Source organism: Labrus bergylta, chromosome 10 (assembly GCF_963930695.1).
Source record: "Labrus bergylta chromosome 10, fLabBer1.1, whole genome shotgun sequence".
In the NCBI taxonomy this organism is placed as follows: domain Eukaryota; kingdom Metazoa; phylum Chordata; class Actinopteri; order Labriformes; family Labridae; genus Labrus; species Labrus bergylta.
This window is the reverse complement of record NC_089204.1, coordinates 7147094-7172042: the sequence shown is the minus strand read 5'-3', so window position 1 is coordinate 7172042 and position 24949 is coordinate 7147094. Positions and strand designations below refer to the sequence as shown.

General features: G+C 45.2%; 1 protein-coding gene across 5 annotated transcripts in view; it reads left to right on the top strand.

The window, feature by feature from the left end:
• Nucleotides 1–20507, top strand: part of LOC109993878 (signal-induced proliferation-associated 1-like protein 2) — a 113930-nt gene extending 93423 nt beyond the window's left edge. For 2 of the 5 annotated variants that reach the window (XM_065959165.1, XM_065959166.1), the window contains exons 15-22: nt 1588–1893; nt 4268–4321; nt 5507–5642; nt 9786–10005; nt 12553–12684; nt 16070–16187; nt 17266–17344; nt 18630–20507. In XM_065959165.1, the coding sequence (XP_065815237.1) occupies nt 1588–1893; nt 4268–4321; nt 5507–5642; nt 9786–10005; nt 12553–12684; nt 16070–16187; nt 17266–17344; nt 18630–18776 (1192 nt within the window). In that variant the 3' untranslated portion in view covers nt 18777–20507. The remainder of the gene's footprint in view (nt 1–1587; nt 1894–4267; nt 4322–5506; nt 5643–9785; nt 10006–12552; nt 12685–16069; nt 16188–17265; nt 17345–18629) is intronic. The other 3 variants (XM_020646995.3, XM_065959168.1, XM_020646998.3) reach the window with 3 other exon arrangements.
• The last annotated feature ends 4442 nt before the right edge of the window (nt 20508–24949 follow it).

The window sequence follows — 24949 nt, the reverse complement described above, 5'->3', positions numbered from 1 at the left end:
TGCGGGACCCGGTGGGTGGGGCTGCTGTGAGGCCAAAGCATCACGGGGGATTTTCATCGCACCGTCGTCCGAGTCCTCTTCAGCAGACCGGGGCCCATCTGGGGGAGAGGGGAGGTGTGACAGAGGGGTTGGCCCCGCAGCCACTCACAGTCTGCCTCTGCGGTAAAGAACGGGTATCTATTTGTTTGTGCCATGCAGGATTATGTTAGCGCAATCTGTTCAGATCATTGACCCGTTTGGGAGGCGTCGGAGCTGTCCACTCCAGGATGTCATTCAGAGAGGAGGAGAGAGCACCATGCCATCACCTTGACTACTCCGCTGCTTCGCGCCTTTTTATGTAATGGTCTCTGACACCCGAGTGTCATCTGAGCAAACAGTGAAGCAGCAGGAGCACACGGTGCAGGGTGTGGCCCAGATGGTCATGAATATGGAAACAGAGTGTGTCGCGCCTGCAGCTAAAGCCACCTCGGTCGTCTCAGGGTGCTTACAGAGAGCGCGGTGAAGGCTGAAAGTTTTCCAGAAGACAAAGAGACGTCGGCTGCAGCTAACGAGTGACTTCGTTATCCATTACTCCGCTGATTCTCCTCAGCATCTCTGAGGGATCTTAAGATGTGTGGATACAAGTGACTAGCACCCTGGAGTTGTACCTGGAATATCACATTTCTAAGATTAATACACATCCATTTGTATCTGCCATTGAAGCATTTCTGACCATTACAACACAAGTCAAATGATTAGTTAAGCCACTTATGATACATTTAACTCTTCACTGCCGGGAATCTAGCCTTGGGGTTGCTGTATATCATTTTCTAAGTATGTGTTTCATGCTTTGAGAGCTTCCACACATATTTCCAAATGTCTATAAGTAAATCCACCTCTGTGTCACTGGGAGTGAGTAAGAATCACGCTCCGTTGTGATTCGAAAGCGCTGACCCCCTTAATCCACTTTGACAGTTGATATTTGACTTACTATTGAAAGGACAAAGTTCAGCAGGAGTGTGCGCGTGTCGGGCTGGATGTGAGTCATCATCAGAATGTGGGCTTGACTTTACTCCACATGGAGGAAATGATGTCATGATGTCAAAGTCAAGAGCTCTCAGTACTCCTCCATGTTGAACCATCGTCTCTGATCTAGTTTTCATGCTGAACGCCTGATTTTTATTTCCCGTTGTTGAGGGTTTTCTCACAATTTCATGTTTTATGTTTTCTCTGTTTTTACTAAGGTTGTCCTAAGTTTTTGATACCTTTCGATACCACGAGCTTTCATTCGACTCAATCCTCTTTATCTGAATGAATATTGTATCAAAAACTGAATCTATTAAATAAGACAGCTGCATCAAAGAGGAACACATCTCAGAATTTTGCAGTTGTTGAAACGTTAAAAGAAGAAAGGTCCCAACATTGAAGGTCTAGGACTTCTAATTTTTTTGCCGTGGTATCGAAACAAGTGTCGATATCATTTTATTTTTACTTGAATCATATCAAAGTTTACATTTCTGCTTTCATGACAACCCTAGTTTTGAACTTTCATCCATTTTGATCACTTTTGAGTTACCTTATTCTTTCATTTCTTTGCTGTCTGCTCAGTGGCTCGCACCACTCGGGCAGTCCTCTGGCCCGCGGTGCCAGGTACTGTTTGTCCGCTGACTCCTCCAAGGTGTACACCATCCCCCAGACCAGCAGCTCAGGGCCTGATCCAGACCCAGATCAAGATCCAGAGGCAGAGGCAGAAGCAGAGCTGGGTCAGGTTCCAGGGCTCAGCTCAGAGGCCTGTGGACAGACACGTTCACAGCAGGGGGGGAATCTCCCCGGGGACATGAAGATGGCTGCTGATCATGATGAAGAAGAAGAATCCCACAGCACTGAGGGACCTCCAAACATTTCAGAGTGTGGGTGAGTGTGTGCGAGAGAGAGAGAGAGCACGAGAAGAACATGCTCTGATACTACAGAACAACAACTCTAACTTAAACTAACATGCTAAGCTAACTGACACTTTTAATTGGACTAACAGGCCTCTTCGGCGCTGCTTCTCCTACTCTAGAGCCACTTCCTCTCAGGCTTAAAGCTGCATTTCTACTTCACAATCTTTCTCCAAAGACTAAGGACTTTGGGAAGTCTTAAGTGTGTTTCCACTGCAGGATCCAGGGTCTAGATTGATCCCCAGGGACTTTATTTTGGTCCTTGTTCCAGGGGTTGTACCTTAAACCTCCGTGTATGAGACGCACTTTTAGTACCTTTTTTCAAGCTGAAAAGTCAGCTGCATCCTATACACCAGTACAACTAATATACCAGTTTAAAATGCTGATGCTGTTCCATCATGACCACAAGTGCAGTCGCCACCATCACCCTCTGTACGAGACCTGACGAGATCCAACATTTGCCCCCATTCAATCTGTATTGAGAGCAGCTGCATGCTGTTTCTTGGGATATTTATCAGCGTGGGTGCCACCTTCAGGCAGCTTTTCATGATCCTGCATTTAATTTAAACAGTGGAGTACAGTTCAGTAAGTCAAACTCGCAGAGCCCTGTTTAGATTGTAAAGACTCTTGGAGTGAGCAGAGGAGGTGACCATGTCTACTGTGAGTCCGTACTTACAGTTCGTACGTTACAGGCTGAGAGCATAACTAGCATGCAGGTAGCTAGCAGGATTAAAACTCCTCATGGTGAAAACAGATGGGACTGAAAGAGCTGCACACTAACTGCACATCATCACATAGGAAGACATTTAAACCATTTCCCCTCTGGGAGACAAAACAGACTGAGACGTATAGACCAGATTAAACATTTCTTTCTGAGAGATTTGAGGTACTTCCTGGTCGGGCTAAACCTTTCTGATTGGTCACGCACTTCAGCAGCATTCAGAAGTAGTTCAACGTTCTGGATGCGTTGGCATACCATGCATTAATATTTATAACACTCTGAAGAGGACGTGCCTGTCACTTTCACCATTACACACCAGTAAGCACAGGATTATATAACAGGAGAGAGTGCACGAGGTAAACAATAAGAAATCATCGTTACACTGGGTTTCAGGTGATGTGTGTTAATACGCTGTCAGAGAATTCTGCAGCTGAGGGGATTCTTATTGATTGGAGAAAAATGTCATAGATCAGAGTTTTTACAACACTGCTTTGCATGTTTATTTAACAATAACAGTGTCTGAGGGGTTCTCTGAATCGGCCGATACTCGAGTCTAGATATCAAAAATGCTCTCTGAACATCTTAAGTCTTTAGACCTCTGTTCTAAATGCAGACAACAATGTGCTGGGGGAACCTTTTAGTGCCTTCAGCAGTCTAAAAGTTCCTGGTTCTTTAGGTGGAAACGCAGCTTTATTGTTGTTGCACTCGAGCTAGATCCATTCCGATACAAGTGCCTCCCCATCAGCCCACCCAGTGTGCATAAACTGGCCCTGATTGAAGTTGACAGCCACCAAATAAATAAGCTCAATGAAGCCGCGGACATAATACACTTGGCACATGTCACTTGTGGTTATTGATCGCTCCCGTGAAGCAAGGTCCCAGTGGACCACCGGGCTGAGCCTCCTCCAGATCAGCATCTCTGCTGGGAGCCAAGAAAGCATCCACACACACCAGCACAACAACACAGCGATGACACACACGCAGCCCAAGGACAAACACCGCAGCAAAGAGCCTGCAGATATTTCACAGGGGAGGAGGAAGGTGTAAGTCGCTCAGCCAGGGATAATGTATACTCTCTCCTCAGACTTTATGTGACTGTATCTGTCTGATGATTAAATGTCTGCTGTCAAGAACAGAGAGCTGCTGATGCTGGAAGAGAAACACAGCTTTGATAGTGTGAGTCTAGGTGTGTGTCTATGTGTGTGTGTGTGTGCAGGCTCAAGGCAGATCTTGGAGGGGAGAATGTGAGCTTCACCCTGAGAGAAACCCCTCAGTTAGCTCCTCAGTAATTTTATTTATGCTGTGAAATGTTCCACTAAAGTGCTTCGTGATTGATCGCACACACCGAAGTCGTCTCCTGCAGACTTATGAAAAAGCTCCGTAATTCAGTTACCCTCCCCTCGGTTTGTTTTGATATTCCCGCAGTTTTATTTCATCTTACATAACCCGCGCCTCATGATGAATGGCCTAATATTACTCACAGATATTGTTCTCACATAATGAAGTTTCTCCTCCTCCTTCCTGAAAGTTTTCTGCTTCGTTCTGACGCTGTGTGTGTGATGCAGGATGTGTAACCATGCTCCTAACCCCTCGCTGTCTCTCTCTTTGCTTCCGCTTCTGGTTCCAGAGGAGCCGAGAGCTTGTTAGCGTTTCTCCTCACAATGCTGTCTGAGCGTTCAAGGTACACAGTCAGTCAAAGTCAACCCTGTGGTGGCCCTGATCTAACCCAGCCTGCTCCCCCACACAACCCCCCCCAGCCCCCCCCCCCTTTCTTTATCCCTCTGTCTCAGACCACTGCCCCACCCGTCTGAAGTGTGAGTCCTGCCATGTGGCACATGCTGAGAGTGGAGGACGGCTAGCTGTGCATCACTGCTCTTGACATTTCTGCTGTATCTCCTGCAGAATCCCACCGCTGTGCCCCAGCCACGATACGTCCTCCTGTTAGACCCTCATAACCCACATACCCTCTGATCCCTGTAGTTATGTTTCCATGGTGAATTTCATCCTTTTTATGTGAATTTCTAAAATTTCTGTAAATAAAATCCAATCGGAGCATGTCTCTGGGAATGCATCAAACAGAATCACGTCATCATATCAGTAACATATGCCAAGATTTCATCCCGCTTCCCACTGAAAATAAATGAATTTGTGTTTTCTGCTCACGCTGGTGATTCAGCTGTGATAGTTACAAAGACGGGGTTACATGCAGAAAGCAACCTAGTCTGGGTTCATTGCTCCATGCATCCCTCCTCTCTTCCCTTTCTCTCAACTTTCTGGTATCTCTGGTGCCGTTACCACACATGTATTTCGGACTTGGCTGCCATATTGCAAAAAAAAACGGTAACCGTAGTGTCTCTGAGGTCACCATCTCACAGACAAACAAACATGTCTCCTGGTGTGGCTCCTCTCTGGCCTTGTGTAACAGTTCTCATGACTCCTCTGTTGTTGTTGTTGTTGTTTGAACACTTCCTCAAATCCTTGGTTTACACTTTTTGTCTGAATGCTATTTCTGTCTTAACCCCTTTTTTCCTTCCTACCTTCCTTCCTTCCTGCCTCTCTTTTCCTCTCACAGTGCTTGGCTTCTCCTCACTCTCTTTCATCTTTAGCTTAGCCGAGTGATTTGTGACACGCTGGGATTTGAAATAGATTCTCTCTCCTAACCCTGTTGTCCTTGGTTCACCTGAGCAGCATGGTGCAGGGAGGCACCTGCTGTCGGCATGCTAAGACGGATCCCCCTGAACCCCTTGTGTGATACTGACATTCTTCTCTAAATAGCTGGACCAGAGTTGGAAGGCCCTCGCAGATTGTGTCTTTCAATACGTCTCTGATGAGTCGTGCTTTTCTGTGCCCTCTGTGTCGTCTGCAGGCAGCTGTACGCGCAGGAGGCCTGCAGGAGTCAGGCTGCAGAGCGGGACGGAAATTCACTGCAGAGACTCTCAAAGGAAGAGTACGTGAAAATGATGCTGCCGGGGAGTCCTCCAGGAGAAGACGGGAGTCGGAAGGTGAGGTCACTGTAACTGTTTTACCGTTTGACCTTTAAATAGCATAAGGTTCTTATCAACAGTCATGGTCTTAAGCATGGCTGCTTTCGGAGAAGAAGACTGAAGTACAGAGGAAAAGAACTAAGCTAAGTAAAGCTGAGGCTTTAAAAACATGCTTTTACCACTTTAAGTCCAATTTAGAATATTTAAAGGAGCAGTATGTAACTGTGTCACCTAGTGTTTAAAATGGGTACTGCAGTCTAAATTCTAAACATTGTAGAGAGGTGTGTGGGGGTGTCTTAAAACCGCCTACCTTCTCTGGTCCAAACAAATCCAGAGCATTCAGGACCAGAATCTAAAATTAGAGGGAGGACATACTAGCTTCACATTTACTAATACCTGCTATAAAAGAGGCTTTTCCTCCTGTATGAGTGTCGTGGTCACCTTAAGGGTTCTGACGAGTGATGTCACTCAGCTGTGGCTAGCTGCACTGAGTGTAAACATCAACGCTGAAACAACATCGAGGCTGTAGTGATCATTCTTCTGAGGAGAATAATGAACGTTTATAACAAAGTGCCTAAAGAGAGGGCTTTCTGAACACAAGGGGACATGGTCACATATTCTAAGTGCAGTGTGCACCGGGTCTGTTTTCCAGCCAGCTGCTCTGCTGACCGCCATTTACTGTAGGTAATAAAATGTGTATTGATAAGAAAGCCGACTTCCCTCCAAACTATCCCTTAAGGCTCTTTCATCCTGCCGACTAACAGGTCAAGAATATACAAGTCCAGACTGGCAGCAGATAACCTCTTGCTGGGAAACAAGTCATGTCAGACAGACATCTGCTGCCTATCAGCTGATCTCCTCCAACACAAAACCCTTTCAGTCCCCATTGACTGGCACCGAGTGTTTGGCTAATTTAATTTGGAGCAGGGCTGGGTTTGCTCAGTCGGGATGTCAAGGATTAAAGGCAGGGAGTGCATCGATGTTTAATGTACTGGGTCCTGCAGACTCTATTAATTGCATCTTCAGTCCTGCACGCGCCAACCCTCCTCCCTCCCCTCCAATCCCCTGATCCATTATCCACAAAGAAGCGACCCTGGAGACGTACAAACCGTCTATTTTTGGATGCTGCTCAACTCTGATATAAATGCACTTTATCCCTGCTGCAGCCGGGCATGTCCTCTGGCACGGGCGGGCATCGTCCCCAACATGAGGCTACTATCAGGCTGTCCTGCTAGAGCACTGATCTTACTGTATAGAAAATGTTCTGCTTACAATAGAGCTAGCATCAGTGCATTTAAATAAAAGACGGTCTATCAGGCCCGCTGTCATTTCCCTTCATTGGGCGCAGGTTTGTTTCCCACAGAGAAGCAGAGCGCAGTAACCAGAACAAAGGTGCAGAGTGCTGCTCGATGTCTTTGTTGTAATCGTGCTCTCATGTCTGATGATACAGTGTGTGTGGAAAAGCAATCTGAGAGAGAGAGAGATGCATGAGAGGGCACAGCTCCAAACATTACACCTCACAGTGCACACATCTGATCCCAATGAAAGCATACTGCTTTGCTCGGAGACTGCATGTTTTCAATCATCGGCTGGCAAGGACAGGAATCAAATTACAGTAATGACAATGTTGGAAACATCCGAGATGTATTCCTCATTTAATGCAGTCTGGCTGGTTTCATCTCCTAAGTGATTAAACAGACTCTACTACGCTAAAGGTTAATGCGTGTGTCACTTCCGGCGGTCATCCGATGCCTTTGTGTGGGCGAGCAGGTGCAGGGAGATTTTCCTCGCCAGCCACCGTGTCTGCTGGGACGTCCTTCCACAGACAGGCGGACTATTGTGTGTCTGACGTAAAAGGAAAGGCAGTTCACAGCTTATTCTCCCACAACGTTTCTCTTTTTGATCCTCCTGTGCTTGAGAAGAGAGCGGCTGAATAGGTGGTTGTCTGACACATCCTCCCCAGTGGCCCGTCAAAGGTTCTTCAGCGCTGGTTGTTGTCTTTGTTCAGAGCGGGCAGCGAGGGGGAAAAAGTCAGGGAAATCAGGGAAAAAAATCTCTGAGCGTTTGTCAGTGCTGCTTGGACTGATAAGAGCGTTTCTGTTGTACTAAGGAATTCAGACACATTAGAGCCAGATTCACGCTGAGAGCCGCTGCCAGCTGAGGTGGATTCAGACAGAAATAGTCGTAAATCTCGCAGGTTTGATACATCAAATATTTTCACTTTAATGTGCTCAGCATGGCTCCCTTAAAGAGTGCCGAGATAGAGAGAGGGGGGGGAAGAGAGAGGGTTTGATGCTGCTGATGAAATAAATAGCACAGCTCCTGAAAAAATATTAACCGGTTTCATTTGCCGTGACTCCCTTTATTGGAGCTCTAAATCAGAGCTATTTCTGCTCGACATGAGAGAGCAGCACATCCCGTTTCAAGTTGTTTTGATGGGCGCAGGTCTAATCTTGTAAAAGTGCAATAAGAGACGCACTTGTTAAGTTTTCCGAGATGTTCAGTGTGGATGTGTGCAGCTTTGGATTCCTGCGCGTGTGTCTTTAAAGACGGCGTTTAGATGTTTGTTAAGTTTGCACGCTGGGGTTTGTGGGGGGATCCGTCTTTGAAAGTGAGACGGCTGGGTGTTGGCTCGTGGGGACAGCAGTGTAGTTTGGGTTACAGCTGGAAGCCGTAGGTAGACATTAACCCATCTGGCCATCTGCCCCCGTATATCATTAGTGGTGTTTTTGATGTCACTTGTGCAATATTTATGCAAGCTGACGGGGACAGTGATGGATTGCATCGGTCTTTGTGGGTTTGTGTGTTTGAACAAGAGATCTTCTGTCAAAAATCTGACCAACGTCTCATGAAGTGGAGAATCTCTGCAGCGTTATTCTGTGCGATTGTTCACAGACGACTTCCCCTGCAGGAGGACGCTGCTTTCAAACACTCAGCAGCTTTTGTGATCCTGACCTCGTGTTGCCCTTTCCCCTCTGCATCTCCTTACCCTGACCTCTATATGAACCCTCTCTGAAGAGTGTACACGAAGCGGAAACGATCTTTGTATGAGATCATTATAAAAACATCAAACTAAACGTTCCACTGAGTCTGTTTTATGATAAGATAAAATACCATCATATCTGGTGTATAGGACTCACTCTCAGTACCTTTTAGTCCTCTAAGAAGTGCGACCAATATACGGGTAAAATAAATACTGACAAACACGCCGTCATTACCCAGAGTGAATCCACCACCATCGCTCAATGCACATAATTCAATTCAATTAAATTCAAAGCTTTATTGTCATGTAGTTGTACATACAACAGTCGTGCAAGCACAATGTGAGAGCGTTTCTCAACAGGAGAAACGCAATAAGACACAATTAAAATACACACACACACACAAACACATAACACACACACATGGCCTACATCCCATTGTTCTCTGTGTAATATGTCCATAACAGCCTGTGAATGAGGTGCTAGTGACTGTGATCCCTGAGATATTTAAAATATAAAACAAAAACTAAGGCTAAGCCTGAAGTGACCTGAAATGTTTGAAAACTCACTTCTGTTCATTGTTGCTTGCACGTTGTGAGGATACACAACGACGCAGATCCGGCTGGCAGTGCCAAAAGGGCCGAAGCTTTTTCCAAAATGTTGGCAGCGTGTTTGTGAAATGTAGACTGTGTGTAGGAGGTCGGTGAGTTTGAATCTTATTTTTGTTGCTGTGATATCTGAACAGGTCTCTCCATATCGTTTGAATTTTACTTGAGTCGTATCAAAGTTTACAATTCTTGTATCTTAATAACCTTGAGTTTCGCTGAGTCCTCTACTCTCGCTGTCTTTTCTCACACTCAGCTCGATGACTCTCAGCTGTTCTCGGTCCAGTGACCTCTGTCACCACCTCCACACACCCTGTCCCCCGTCTCTCCCCTGTCTCTCCCCCATCTCTCCCGCTTTGCCAGACTCTCCAGCTGTGCTCGAATCCATCTGCATTTTCCTCAGAGCAGAGTCTGTAATTGATTCCTGACAACGCTCCCCGATGTTCCCCGTCTGTAGACCTGCTGTGTCGAGGAGAGGAAGCAGCAGATGACGGGGTCATCGCTGGTTGTTTGGAGGTCATTCAGCTTCATCATCTCTCACTCCTGACAGATTGCTCTTCCTGTCTTCCTCTCAGGTGTCAGCGATGGACAGTCTGTCCCCGAGGCGCTCTCTGTATCGGACGCTGTCAGACGAGAGCGTGTGCAGTAACCGTAAGGGCTCGTCCTACGCCAGCTCCCACAGCTCCATGCTGGACCAGGCCATGCCCAACGACATCCTCTTCAGCACCACCCCCCCTTACCACAGCACGCTGCCTCCACGTATGGTCCACAACCAGGGGGCGTCAAACCTGCGCAGTAAGTACAGACGCTAACTCTCCCTCGGCTGAGAAACACTTTGAACCTGTTTACACCCGGTGTCAACACGCAGCCTGGCTGATCTTGAAATAAGTGGACAGATCTACGTACAGCTGTTTACACCTGGCACATGAACGTGTCTCCAGATGTGTCTTTAGTGGTCGTATTAACGCTCTACATGCTCAGAAACAGGTAACATGTCACCTTCATTGGCTGATAAATTAACATAATGAGATGTAAAAAGGTAATGCAGACTCACAGCCAAAAGCGAGCTTGTTCAGGAAAGACAGAGAGAGCGGATAAATGCGTCAGAACGTTTGGATGTGTCTTAAATCGTCAAGCTTTATGTTCCTTTATTATGTGGAACATAAATAAAGTGGTTTGAAAGAGAAGTTTATAAACCCCCCCCTGCAGATGTGAGTCTCTGTAAACCGGACTGACAGATGTTATAAACACTCTCCTTCTCTGAAGTCAGTGACTGTGACCGACTACAGCTGAGTATAATAACTGCAGCAGTAAGGGTCAAACAGTTCTCATATTAGTGTTCATAACTTCAGGGTTTCCCCCAAAGCTTCCCCAGCTTCTGATGCTGAATATCAGCTAACATGTGATAGTAGAAAGTGTCGATCACTGTTCATTCAAAGTGATGTCAAAGACCTCAGATCTCAGACCTGTGACAGTGAGCTCTGACCTCTCCAGTCATTACATCAGTTCAGTGTTTTAATTTGTGCCAAAGAAAGAAGACAGAAGTAGACATGTCCAAACTAAATGCACGGGTGTGACAAAATAAATCTTCTTCCTGTTGACCAAATCGACAAAACAAGTAGGCGAGCAGCACACTGGTCGTATGTGGAACGTTGAAAACATGTTCAGCTCTACAGCTCTGTACATTCTGGCTGACACAGCGTAAACTGCGTCTCCTCGTCTGTGCAAAAAAATATGTTGTTCTCGCTCCAGCACTCGCCATGCTGGCTTTTTCCACACATTTAAACTGTTTTCACATCGGGGTCAAAGTGCAGCATGGCGACTGTGGAGCATGCTCAGAACACCTAGTCCAATTTGGGTCTGATTGAGTCGTAAACACGCAAAAGTAAACCGCACTATCTTCATGTACACCTGTTTAATAATACAATCAATAATAATACACACCTGTCCACTTGAGATCAGATCACATGTTAACACCAGGTGTAAACAGCGCAGACTTGACTTCTCTTAAAGGATTCTGCAGAGAAGCTTGTTTCAAGAAAAGCAATCAGAACTCTTATTAAAACATCTCTCAGAGACGGGGAGGCGGACCGTCTCAGCATGAAGCTCATGGATTATCATCCGTCCCCCGTGGCACCAGATAAGAGCCAGGATGTAGACACTCGTCTGAAGAGCCTCTCATGTCCTACCAATATCATTAGCACAACTGGTACTCACTCCAGAAACACTCCTCAATGCAGCCAGCTAATTGGACCTGGGCGAGGCGGAGAGAGCAGCTTGCTCTGGGCCTTGTCGGTGCGTCTGCATTAAGCAGACACCTGTCACCGCTGGCTGCTGCCTCTCCTCTGAATATGTATCTGTGATGAGCGCTGTGATGTGTCCTGCCTGCACCGCTGCAGCTCTGTAACATCTGTGACATGAACATGCCTATTTTTCCATCAGGAGAGTCACCACTTCTGTCACACATTATGTTTCATTCACTCATACGTCCCTGCCTGTCTCCCCCTCTCTCTGTCCCACCTGTCTCATTTCCATACCGCTCCTCATCCGTCTCCGGCTGCTGTTTGTTAGATAGAAAATGGCTTTTGGAAAAGATGTTTATCCCTTTAGCCTCTTCTGGCTGTCAGCCTGATGGATTCCCGATTGTTTTGAAGGGTAGTCGAGAACACAGGCGCTCTCTTTTTTTCTGACTGAAACAGTCCAATTTGGTAAACAGTGAATCACTCGGGCTCTGAGACGCTGCGTAAATTGAACAGAGAGTGTCAGCATCACCTCAAGCTCTCTCTGTCTCCTCTCCACTCCTCCACTCGTGCTTTTTCTAAACGCCTCTCTGCAGAACGGGGAGCTTGTTTATTGCGCTCGCTGTCTTTCAGGGCTGACAGGGAGGGGAGGCGGGGGAGACGGAGAGGAGGGAAAGAAGATATTGATTGAAACATGAAGACATTCACTTAGACAAGTCGTTTATCGCCCCTCAGACAGCAGCGCCAGGCGAGTGCTATGCGAGGTGGTTGTTTGCTGTCACATATACAGACCATAAAGTTAAATAGTTTGTCAGCTGTAGCCGGATCTGTTGTTTCCCTGCATCCTGAAGAGCTGGATTTGAGTCCAGGCTTTGATGGGAGGTACTTTAATTAGTGGAGACTCAAACTTTCAGGATGTTTGGTTAATATCCTCCTTTAAGGTAACAATGAGCAGTATGAAGAAACCTCCCTGCCCTCCCCCTCTACGCCTCTCAGTTCCTCCCCCGCCCCCTCCTTTCTGCTCTGATGGGTGACTCAGAGATTAGCCCTGAACTCATGGCCAGACTCAGACATTGATTGGAGTGCCCGCCTGTCTCTGCAGGTGAGTTTTGGTTCTCTGACGGCTCCTTGGCGGACAGGTCCAAGTTCAGCGACCCGGGCCTCATGCCCCTCCCAGACGCTGCCTCAGGCCTGGACTGGTCTCACCTGGTTGATGCAGCACGAGCCTTTGAAGGTAACCAGCCTGGCTGAAGCTGCTGACGCCTCGTGTAACCTCCCCCCCCACCTCCTCCTATAGCTGCTAAGCGTCTGTGTGTGTCTGTACGTCAATAATCTGCTAGTGCTAGCTTGCTTAGCTTGTAGATTTGTGTGCTCTTTGTGTGTGTGGTTCCTCTAGTGTCTCCTAAGTGCTGCAGTAGAACTTGTAGGAATCCTTCTTTGTTGTGCTCCAAGCCCCTTTGTGATCCCATTCAGCACCCTAACTCTAACGTTTGCAAGATGTCACTCTGGGAGAGTTCTGAAGCCCAGATCAGACCAAAGATTTGTGATGAAATAAAATGATTGAATTGATTATTTACAGATTCTGCATCAGAGGTTTGGGCCTGATTTAGTTCTGATTGTGTGTGTAGTCCGAGTAAAGTCGTGCAGCAGCGGGTCAGAGAGGATTTGCTGCTCAAAGGAGTGGAGAGCAAAAATGTTGCATTCTGCAGCAGAAACCCACTACACATCGGCAGTCCGCTAACAACGAGTTAGCTTTAATAAACGTCTCTTATCAGATATCTGCATGCGAGCACAGCGAACAGTCCGCTCTGAGCTCTGAGACGTTGTCTTTCAGCTACTACGAATATTCTCGCTTTGCAAGTTGCTGTCAGACTGTAAACGACGGCGCAAAGGTAATCTTGGCCAACACTTATCAAAATCAAAATGTTCTTTACTTTCGACATGATCTCCGTTATTTAAATGACTTAGAGCATCGGGGGGAAAACGAAGCTTAAAGAAAAACTTCCAAGGAGCATCGGGAGAGAGCACACTGTCTGAATTACACAAATAAGTTAGCAAGGTTTCACACTTTGCAAATATATTTGTGTAATTTAGACAGTGTGCAGGAGTTTGTCTGCAAATGACACTATTATGGCGGCCTAGGACTTGTGTTTCTGTTGCCGTGGTATCAAAGCAGGTGGCTAACTTCTGGCTACAAGCCTCAAAAAGATGACCATCTCTCCCAACTAAAATATATAACCATCAGATAGCCTTTGAAGGAAAATGTTGCAGCTGGTGAGCTAATCAAGTCTTTGATTGGTTTGAACGACCAATCAGCTCTTAGCAAAGTGAGCCTGTACAGACAGATTCAAACGATCAGCTGGTGGAAATGACAGAATGTTGGAGAACAACACTTCAGTTTGTTGGAGATGTTTTTCACACAAACCTTCAGCAGGATTTTTAAAAAAGCCGGTTTTGTCAGCTGTTCCTTTTTCAAATCAGCGTCTCCTCACCTGTTCATTGACTGATTAGAGAGCAGTGGCAGTCGTGTTAGCCCGGGACTGAATGATGCAGAGACTCAGGAATATAATACTTACTTTAATATTGTTAGAAAGCAGTTAAGCTCTTCAGCAGAGACAAACCCATTCACACCTCTGCACAGCTCGCTGGATGACCCCGCTCCTCTCCGCGCTCAGTGAAACAGATAAACAGAATCTGAAGCTCCATCAGTGACTCAGCTCATACCGTCTCTTGTTGTTGCATTGGTTTGAAGTTGCGGGAACGTGCAGGAGTTGTACGTTTGATCAGTCTTGTTGTGAATCTCGGGTCTGAACTCGCCTTAGCAGTGATGCCTCTTCACCATTGAGCTCTCAGGGTTGATAATCAGGGGTCATGTTTTTCCTCCTTTGACCTCTTGTTGACACTCTGAATGTAGGTCGATGAAGAAGCTGGATCCTTTCAGATTACAAATGAAGCCGCCGCCTTTATGCTACGCTAATTAGCATGGACATGTCATAGCCACTTCATGGTCAGCATCATCATTTTGTGTTCATCTATCTCCCGGTTGAAGTTCTTCTCATGCCATCGTGTTTCCCATACATCAAGGAAACGCTCACATGCCACGAGATTCTTTTTCTTTCCACTTGAACTGCCTCTGACCCCGAGACCAGTGAGCAAGCAGCGTAGCATGTGACCGTTCATTTGTCATAATTAATGAATTCTCTGTACGCTTCCCTCTTTGATACGTTTGCTGCTGCATCGCCGGCAGCATATCATTTAAAAAGAAGTGGAATCAGTGGAGATGATGCAGAGTCTGACTGGCAGCAAGAAGGCAGTTGTCACGCAGGCTTGGCCCAGAAAAAGCGCTGTGTAAACTGGAGCCCTGTTGCCGAGCAGAAAGTGGCTCCAGGCTGACATTATGACGTGTGTGTGTGTGTGTGTGTGTGTGTGTGTGTGTGTGTGTGTGTTTAACCCGCTCTGTTTGGAGCCGAGGGGGAGAGAGAGAGAGAGAGGGAGAGAGAGACTGCCACAGACGTAAAGCTTTTATAGCTCCATAACCTTGTTCATGTGCGTCCTGAGAGACCATTTGTGTTCAGGAGGCAAGAAGACGGTTTGGATCTACATTAAACACTCTGCCCTCCAGAGGTTTAAAGAGTAGAATCAGACGGAGTTATCAAAATATGCTTTGATGAATTAAAGCAGCAAAAAGATTTTATTTCAATCACTAAAATCGCTTTCTGTCAACTGCTGCAGTGTTGATAAGAGAGAGAGTTTACTCAAATTGATCGTCATGTCATCTTTTTGTTTGTTTGTTTTTATTTGTTTGTGCTCTAAATCTGGACATCAGGCCATTCACAAACGACGAGCTGCATCCCCTACTCTCCTCCAAGTCTTTAATCTTTCCGATGCAGCCATCAAATATGAGAAAGAAATCTCTCATTCATATGTAAATTAAAGCTCCGTCCCCCGCCGCGTCTGAACAAGAAACTCGAAGGCTCCTTCAGCTTTTGTCTTGGGGTGGATTAGCTTTCATTTGGGGGCTAAATGAATGGACGGGTTTCCTTAATCTTTTCTATGAATATGCAGATTCATCTATCTTCTGTCTCAGACCGAAGGGGCTGCAGAGAGTAAAGGAAAAGAGCATTACGCCTTCAAACTGAGCAGTCCCCAAGTGAAACATGCCAACTTTGGGGTTTTCCATGGGGCTTTGAGCGAGCTTAAGGGCCTGATATGGTAAAACAAGCATGACTGCTGCCTCTCAGCTCTGTGGGATCCAGACCATTATGAGCCAAACAGCTGTCAGAGGAAGCTCGGGGGGGGGGGGGGGGGGGGGGGCGGGGCACCGGAGCTACACCCGAGGGAGCGACTTTATCTGTCGAGAAAAGTTCTGTGTACCACCTTGTTCCTTTTGTTCTGCGTATCGATCTCTCTGTGTGAGACGATTGTCTTTAAACTGAAGCACTGATTCATAAGAAGCATGAATGAAGCACCTCATCCTGTCTGTGAAGCATGCTGTGTGTTGTTCTGCTCCTTTTAGCTGCATGTTGTCACCATGAAATGCATTGCTGAACACTCGTCTTTGTTTTGATGCTGAAGGCGAGCAGATTATGACCATGTGACGTCTCCCGTTCTGTCTGCAGACCAGCGCGTGGCGTCCTTCTGCACCATGACGGACATGCAGCGGGCCGAGGCTCTGCACATCTCCAGAGAGCTGACCAGACGGGTGGTGGAGGCGGAGGGAGCAGCGCTGGAAGCAGAGTAGGCGTTACACACAAACACAAACACTCAAGAATCAGCAGTGAGGAACTCAGAGCTTCATACTTCATCCTAGAGGGAGCAAAAGAGTTTACAATAAAGTCGCAGCTCTGTCCCGCTCCCTGCATGGTTGGGAAAAGTTTAAAGGTCCAATCATTAAGATATCTACTGAATGAAATGATAAAGGTATCTTACTATATGATCAGACATTAAGGAAACATGTTATGTTGAAGTGCTGGCTTCTCTGACAACAATGCAGCAGCCAGTATGTCCTCCTTCTAACTTTAGATTCTGCTCCTGAATGCTCTGGATTTGTTTGGACCAGCGAAGGCAGGCGCTTTTAAGGCGCTCCCGCACGGCCGTTTTAGACGCCCCTCGGTTTGCCAGATATGAGACCAGTTAAACAGTTCACGATGATAGATTTGTATTTTTAAAATGTCATAAAAAATTGAGTAAATTTCAGATTTGAGAAACCCAAACAAGAACGTCTTTCACCTTTTGGCTCGAAAAATCACAAATTTAGTTCGTCCATATTTGACTGTTGATATTCTTTTCAGCAATTCATCCGTCCTGTTCAGACTGCTGCTTCAAACCGCGTTTTTTAGGTCTGTGATGTTTCACCTTTAGTATGAATGTTAAAAAGGCGTACTGGGGGGACAATGTGATCTCACCTCTGTACTGTCTACAGAGAGCAGAACTTTTATATCATATTTGATCATATGCTTCTTGTTTCTAAACAAAATCAGCTTGAAAAATTAGGTCTGCCAGCATTTAGTGCAAGTATTGACTTCTGGTAGCGAAGCAGAGGTGATTCTAGTCAGCTGCCAACAATCCTCCTCTCAGAGAACAAAATCCAGCTTCTCCTGCTAGAAATGGAAACGCTGCTTAACGTGTTAATGCCTCTTAAAAGTTCCTAACACTTAGGATGTCGTGTTCCCTGCACAAACAGACAGGCCACAGTAACTGAAGAGGTCGGGGGTTTATCTAAATGTTCACTTCCAGGTTCTGTATGGAGGAAGACTTTGTGTTTTTATTACAGTTTCTGAGTTTGTAACAAATCCTCTTTTCTGTTCCCTGACAGAAGCTCTCCCTCCACGCTCACCGGCAAAGTGAACCAGCTGGAGGTGATCCTCAGACAGCTGCAGCACGACCTCAGAAAGGTGCGGAACTATTTTCTTTATTACGTCTTTGTCACCTTTATACTTCTTTTTTTTTTTATGTCAGCGAACTCAGATGTGTGTCCCAGCTCCGGAGAATAAGCATTGAGTAATGTGCACCCCGAGGTCTGTGTAATACAAACTCATCCACTTAATTCAATATCCTGCTTCCTTTCCTTATTGTTTCCCAGCCCAACATCCCCCCCCCCCCTCCCGCACTAATGTGCTTAAAAGAGGGAGGAAATGCACTTTTATCAGAGCAGAGAATAGGCTGCTTTGCCATGTTAATGCCTCCCTTTTACACAACGCTGACGAGAGGCGGATGTTCTCTTAATAGCGGTCCTTTTATCAACCTCCTCTGTGTTCTTTTCTTTTTGCCTCATGTCCTGTTGTCGAGTGTGTGTGCGTGTGTGTGTGTGTATTTGTGTGTAATGCATCCCTGACCTCCCTCCATAGCAAGACGAGTACAGAAGTGCCATATTGATTTTCCTGCGGCTGACTGATTAAACTTCTCTTGTTCAGTAACTGTTCATTCACCTCTAATGATATGTTTGAAGTTCCATTATTCAGCGTTTAAAAACTGTCTGTCACGCTTTATTTTGGATTTTTTACTGTCTCGAGCAAAGGTACTTTATTTCCTGAAAAATATCCTGGGTGAACCCGAGGAAGCTACAGGCGAGACGCTTTGTTCTCTCACGATAAAGTGACAGTAAAGTGCCACGCTTTATTGATTTATTGTTTCATAGTCTGTTCCTGCAACCGACGACCCCTAAGAACATAGCTGGCTGTGCACGGGGTACCATGTTGGTCTATTACTTTTTTTTAAAATCCCTTCCTGTAGAGTGTAGGTTAGGACATGAAGCTCAGACACAGGAAGTGGTTAGGGATCCCAAACAGCTCAAAGGGACAGTAACAAAGGTCAATGTGTGATGTCATAAGGTGGATATTACTTTGGACTCATCAGCTGAGCTGTCTGAGAGTTTGCTAAAGGCGTACAGGTGTTATTTTCCATCTCTGCGGCTGCAGGAAGACTTAACTACGGTGCGGTGATGTGGAAATGAATGCAATTTTTGCTTTCATTTCTTGACCATAATCTCATTATGGTTATTGTGTTAACGCTGACAACCCTTCTCCATTTAAGTCCAGGTCACCTGGATTTACATTTGCATATAGCTAGAGGTATATAAGCACTTATTCCTGACCAGTTTTACTGCTGAACAGGATTGCTAAGATTGGTTGGACTCTTTTATGCAATGACACTAAAGCTCCTCTCTCTGTGTCTCTGCAGGAGAAGGAGGACAAGGCGATGCTGCAGGAGGAGGTGCAGCACCTGAGACAGGACAACATGCGGCTCCAGACGGAGAGCCAGACGGCGGCGGCTCAGCTCAGGAAGTTCACAGAGTGGTTCTTTCACTCTATTGACAAGAAACCCTGAGAGAGAGGAAGAGAGAGGGAGAGAGAGAGCGCGAGAGAGAGAGCGCGAGAGAGAGAGCCGCTGAATGAAAGATGGAAAGAGAGAGAGAAAGCTGCAGCGAGAGAGAGAAACAGAGATGGCCTTCACTCCTCCTGGGCTCCCACTCAAATTCTACTTAAGACTCCCAGACGATCCGAACTTTAAAAGGAAACCTTACCGGCCCCCAGACTCTTTAAAAAAGCCCCGGCTCAGGAGACTCTAGTGCAGCCCTGTGTGGTGGAACTGAAACCCTGATCTTGTACCTCTGTTTTTGGGATCCTCTCCAGTCTGAACTGCAGGGCTGTTTCTGACGTTAACGGTTTCTCCATCCCGGCAAACGAGACTCTTGGGAAACCTCCTCATCTCCAGCGCCAGGGAGAGGAATCGAGCACGGCAGCCCCCAGGGGCCCCCGCTGGAGTCCCTGGGATCTTCTTACAGTAGTGGAATGTAAAGCTCATTTACTGTAGTCAACATTTAATCTACCTACGTATGTCCCGTCAGTCTACTGTACTGTATTCTCAGCTGTACTGTATCATACTGCGCACACTGTCACACAGCTGTTTCTGTGCAGAGAGGGGGAGGGGGGGAGGGGCGAGGAGGGGAGGAATGTACTGGACTAAATGAAGTGGTACTTACTGTCTGCTTGCACCAAGAGGAATCCACATGTGGCGGTCTTGAAACGTACAGCGGGAGGTAAAAAATGAATGTAGCTCAACTGAGACCCTTTTCTTTCTGGATTCCCAAAGTCACAAGTGATTCACGTTTCTGAAGCTCTGGGCCACGTCGTCATTGATTGGTTGATTCCACTTCTTTCCTTTTTTTCCTCAGTGTTGTAACGTAGGGTCACACGGCAGTAATTCTTTGGTGTTTTTTAAAGGTGCTTTTCCCTACACACGTTTGTCAGTAGTTTCCATTCACTGTCACAATGTCCTAGCAATAACAAAGTGGTAGTTTGAAACTGTGTTCAAAAAAAAAAGAAGAAAAAGAAAAAACGAAGTTAGCACAAGCGTGAAGAGTTCCTGTGGAGAAGCAGTCGTACTTGACGTGTATTTATAAAACAGGAAACAGACTGTGCCTAAAACTCTCGGTTGTAAATGGATTGTTTCTTTTTGCTTTTATTTCTCTTTTATAAACACATGCCTTGTCTGTGGCTCACTGATATAAAGTTGTGTGTGTGTGTGTGTGTGTGTGTGTGTGTGTGTGTGTGTGTGTGTGTGTGTGAGAATGTGTGTGTGCGTGAGTGTGCGTAGGTTATCACAGCTAAACGTGTTCTTATGCAGTGGTTTCTAGAGCATTAGAGCAGGCGCCAGTGAACCACACTTACAATGCCAAATGTGTTTATTTGTGTACATATTTGCCACAGAAGTGTCTTGTATTTAACACTTTAATTTAAGCTTATTTAACCTAAAGTTGTTTATTTTATTAAGGGTATTTGTTTGGTTCTGCACTAAGGAGAGATACAGCTCTGTGTATGTTGTAAAGTGTGTAGCTTGCCAGGGCAACAAAACTATATATTTAAATATATAAATGATGATTTTTTGGAGATTCCAACATTTGGATGCTGCTAGATTACAGTTTGCTGGTTTGTATGCTTTTAAAAATGTCTCTCTCTGTAAACGGTCTCCTCCCGGGTGGGACACTGGTTGCTTTACTTGTTTTTGTTCTACTTTTTGTTCATGTTTTTTTTTAAATAAATGTAGTTGGAAAAATAAGTGATGTTTCTCCTTGCCTTTCTTTAATGTTGACCTTTTCTGCTGATCTCCATTTTAAATGTGGGCAAAGTTTCAAATCATGGGGTGGCTGTGTCTCAGTTGATAGAGTCAGTGGTCTATCAACCGGAAGTTTGGAGGTTCGATCCCCAGCTACTGCAGCTCCATGTCCGATGTGTCCTTGGGCAAGACACTTAACCCCAAGTTGCTCCCGCTGCTTTGTTGGTGGTGTATGAATGTGTATGAATGGATTAGTTACTTCTGATGGACTCTTTACTCAGCAGCCTCTACCATCAGGGTGTGAATGTGTAGGTGTGACCTGCGGTGTAAAAGCGCTTTGAGTCGTCAGAAGACTAGAAAAGAGATATACAAGCTCAAGTCCATTTACCTTCATGAGGTAAACTAGTATGTTGGTTTAACGGCTTGTTCTGCAAATTACTCGATAGTTCCCCAAAATTAAACGATGAATTTCACAATTCAAAAGCTTCAAGCCTCTACGTAAGCCGTTGAAATCTTTTCCATAGGCTCTCTTCTCCCAGCACTGGAGAGCAGCCCTCCTCTGGCAATCCTGCAGCGTTCTGCCCATAGACTAAAAATAGAAATGGACGAAGCCTGAGTGACGTCTGTTCGTGCAGGGGAGGCATGGCGGTCTCCATGCTGGAAATGCTGTCTCACCCTAACTTTCAGTCAACCTAACGACAGACTGAGAGCTGGAGCTGAGGCGGGTTTTAGGACATGTCCACCCCAGCAGCTCTTTCAAGGACATGCCCCCCCTGAAGTTCACCTAAATGTCCCTAAACTAACCTTTATGTGTACAGGGTCTATACATTTTAACGTATTTACAAATCTTCCCTTTAAATCACTTTGATAACTTCTACTATTTTGGTCACAACTGCAATAGAGCGACATCAGAGGGACTAAAGATGTCGGAAAAAGACATCAAAATAGGATATAAAAATATAGTTAAAAGTTTCAGAGGAGAGCTCTGCAGGTGGAATAAAAGATGGACTTCTTGTAAGCCAGTTCATCCCTGTTCTCCAGGCGTACACACACACATGGTAATTTAAGAAAGAACATTTGTTGAGCTCCCGCAGGAAGATAACAACCTTTTCTGTGAATCTTTTCATCCTCTATTTTGTAAACAGCAGGTGTGCTAAGACTTTAGACTGGAAACAGGAAGCTATAATGTGTTTGTGACTTGATTCTCTGGGAGTTGCTGTTTTTTTAAAAAGAAATGACAGATGTGGATTTCACCACAGGGACGACAGAGGACTCACTGAATAATTAATCAGAAGCCTTTGTTTGGGGATTGTTTGCAACTCCCAGCATTAAGTTTCTGCTCAGCTGCTACAGTGCTCCAATCTAGGATCTTCACAGTGGAGATTCTGTTCTGTTGTGGTCCTAGGCAAAAATAAGGAGGGAGGCCCTCCAACCGTCATCATCATTAAGTCTGCTAGTGTCCCAACGCTAACACCTCTTCCTCTTTTTTTTGTTTCCTGTAGACGGAAAATTCCTCTTTGTTTTTATTCGTTTTCTATAATGTTCAATATTTATACAGTTAACCTAGCATATCTTCATTTATAAAAAAAAACAAATGAAATCCCCTCCCCAAAAACAAAAAATCTTGTGCGATCAAAATCATTATTTGTCAGCCTATTTATGGGGATTTTTATTGGGACTTCCGTGGCTTACCATGATCAGATCTACTTAATCTAATTACTAAAATGACTAAAATATAATATTATTTTTCTCTGGGGATACTGGAGACATTTCCGTTAATTGTTGCTCTTTGTTTTTTAAATAAACTTCATACACAAAATGTTACTCAACAGGTTTTTAACAGCAGTAAGTAACAATGCACTGCATCCACAAATACAGACATTTTAATCAAATGGATCAAAATAAGGTGAACAATCAAAATGATCTGAAATAAAGTTTAGATTTAGTAATTAATCACAAAAGCAAAAGCATCAGTTTCCGTAGTTTATTCAAGTTTTGATTGATGCTTTGTGTCATTCCAGTCTGCTAGCTTAATATGTACAAATACAACAAGACAAACAAACAGTTACTCTACGATGTTAGATCCTGGGATTTACGCTAAATGTGCAATAAACTAAATTAACGACAATGACTTTGTGTGTTCTAGTGTTTTAGAGCTAACTGTCTGATTATGGAGGGAGAGTGGAGGCTTAACGAACTGCTAACTCTTGAAATGAGGATGCTAATTGCTAACGTAATGGAGGACGCCGTGGTTGTGTGCCATACATGGCGAATAATGATGATGACGGGGATGAAGACTGAGACGGTCAGAACAAGCGACGCTAGCTGAAGCTAACTGGCAAGAGCGAGCTTAGCAGTGACTGCTCATTGTGGTCTCCATGGTTACCTTGGCGGACTTATAGATACAGTAAAACTCTGCAGATGCTTTTTGTGGTGACTTTGATTAGTATTTTGGTTGATGTTACTTTGTTAAAGTTTGGTTCAGATTGCATTCAAAGTTTACAAACATTCATTCATCTTTAAATCTCGTTTTTTAGTAGCCTAATCATATTTGTTATTGTTGTTTTGAAGGGTGTTGAAGCTAGCCACTACTAGCTTGTTGTTTTCAATGTCTTCTGCATCTGCAAGGTTTGTGTCTGAGGTTAAATTGAGATGAAGATCGAGGCTATGCCAGGTAAATATAGATTTAGAGCACCATTCATACATGGGCTAGTAACCCCCAGTGCTTTACACAGTTTAATATCAGAGCATTAAGTAACAAAATATATTAAAATATAATCATATTATCACCTTTTAATGGTTAAATGAAAACAACATTTCTGCTTAGGCAATAGTATTTTTCTCCTCGGGTCACTTTCTAACACACAAAATACAAGAAAAATGTTTAAAACAACATTGTAGGAATTTGACCAGGTGGCTTGTGCGGCCACCGAAAGACATCTCAGTGTGTTCTGAATTATATCTGCAGGGATGGACACTCTGCTTCTCGCTCACTCTCTCTCTCTTTCTCTTCTTAGCTTCATCCGTCTCCCTCCTCGTCCTCTTAGCCTCAGCCGTTATATCAAACAGTACAGAGACGGGCTAACTGGCTAGTAACGTAAATCTGTACACTTCTTGAGAGACAACTGCGGCCCGCTGCCAAACTTAGATTGTGGTGACCGAGGCGCTCTGTGGACATGAGAGCCTGTTTAAAGTTGCTGGTCTACTAAATCAACTTTGAAACTACCATTTAATGTGGACAAGTTGTTGTTGCTTTAAGTTATGTAGTCAGTAGTTGCACGTATTTGTTTGTGCAGGACCTTAAATCCAGAAGTTGTTTTCTGAACTTGTTTAAATAAAGTCGACCACTTCATGATGGAAGAAGAAGGTTATGTTACAAGGCTTACTTTGACCTCTGCAACTCCACACTACAACTCCCTGTGTGTGTGGACGTGTGGAGTGTTTGTGCATTAGTGTGTGGACGAGCTCTGGGTTTGGCCGGCGTGCAGTGAGATGAGATAGTTAATCTACATGTGTGTGCACGCTGCCAGGACAGCAGATGGGAGCTCATGCTGGCACAAGGCGAAAGTGTGGCCTGTTTCAGATGGAGGAGGATTCCAGGGTTTGTTGTGGAGGATGCGATCAGGAGTTTGAGCACTAAAGAGAGGAGCCAAATGGTTTCAGCATCAGCGAAACCTGGCGGAGTATCATGGACAGAGGTCGGGTCAGCAGCAGAGAGTGAGGAGGGAGAAAATATAATCCAATACTACAATGACATGTAGAGTTTTATTAGCCTTCAAAATATGCTGACAGGCAGTAAAGTTAGACCCCATCCAATTTATTTGAAATCTCTTCTAACCAGATAGAAGAGCTTACAATCACGCACCCTGTATTGATTTCTAATATTGGGGCCGTGTCAGCAGTTGAAGGAATAAACGCTGGAGTCTCTCCACGGCTCAGGAGTGACGGTCACCCACAACTACACACAAGTCTGTGCTCATCAAATGTAATAGCATGTGACTGGGACACAGTTGTCATGCTTCCACAGTCCCAGAGCAGATGCTCCCCTGCTGTGAGTGCCACCCCAGTAAGGATCACATTACCCAGAATTAGTGTTCAGTGTGCCCAAAGCACAGCTGGCACAGCTCAGAGGGAGGGGGGAGATATCGACTGTATGTGAAGGTCAGTCTGTAGTAACTGCTGGCAAAATATCAAATATCAGTATCACTTTCTTGAAACAATAGAGGAGATTATGTGTTTCTGTTTTATGGATCTAGCAATGGGCTTGGCAGGGAATTACCTGGAACGATATGAAATGTTGTCTGTGCAGTGCAGTGTTCAGAATGGTTGTTGTGTGTACGCCACGGGTTCGATCATCAACAGAAGTGGTTCAGATAGAAGTGATTGTACCCGACCTAAAAAGCCTCTGTATGTTTCTAATAAGCTCCACGAGCAGAAACGTGCTC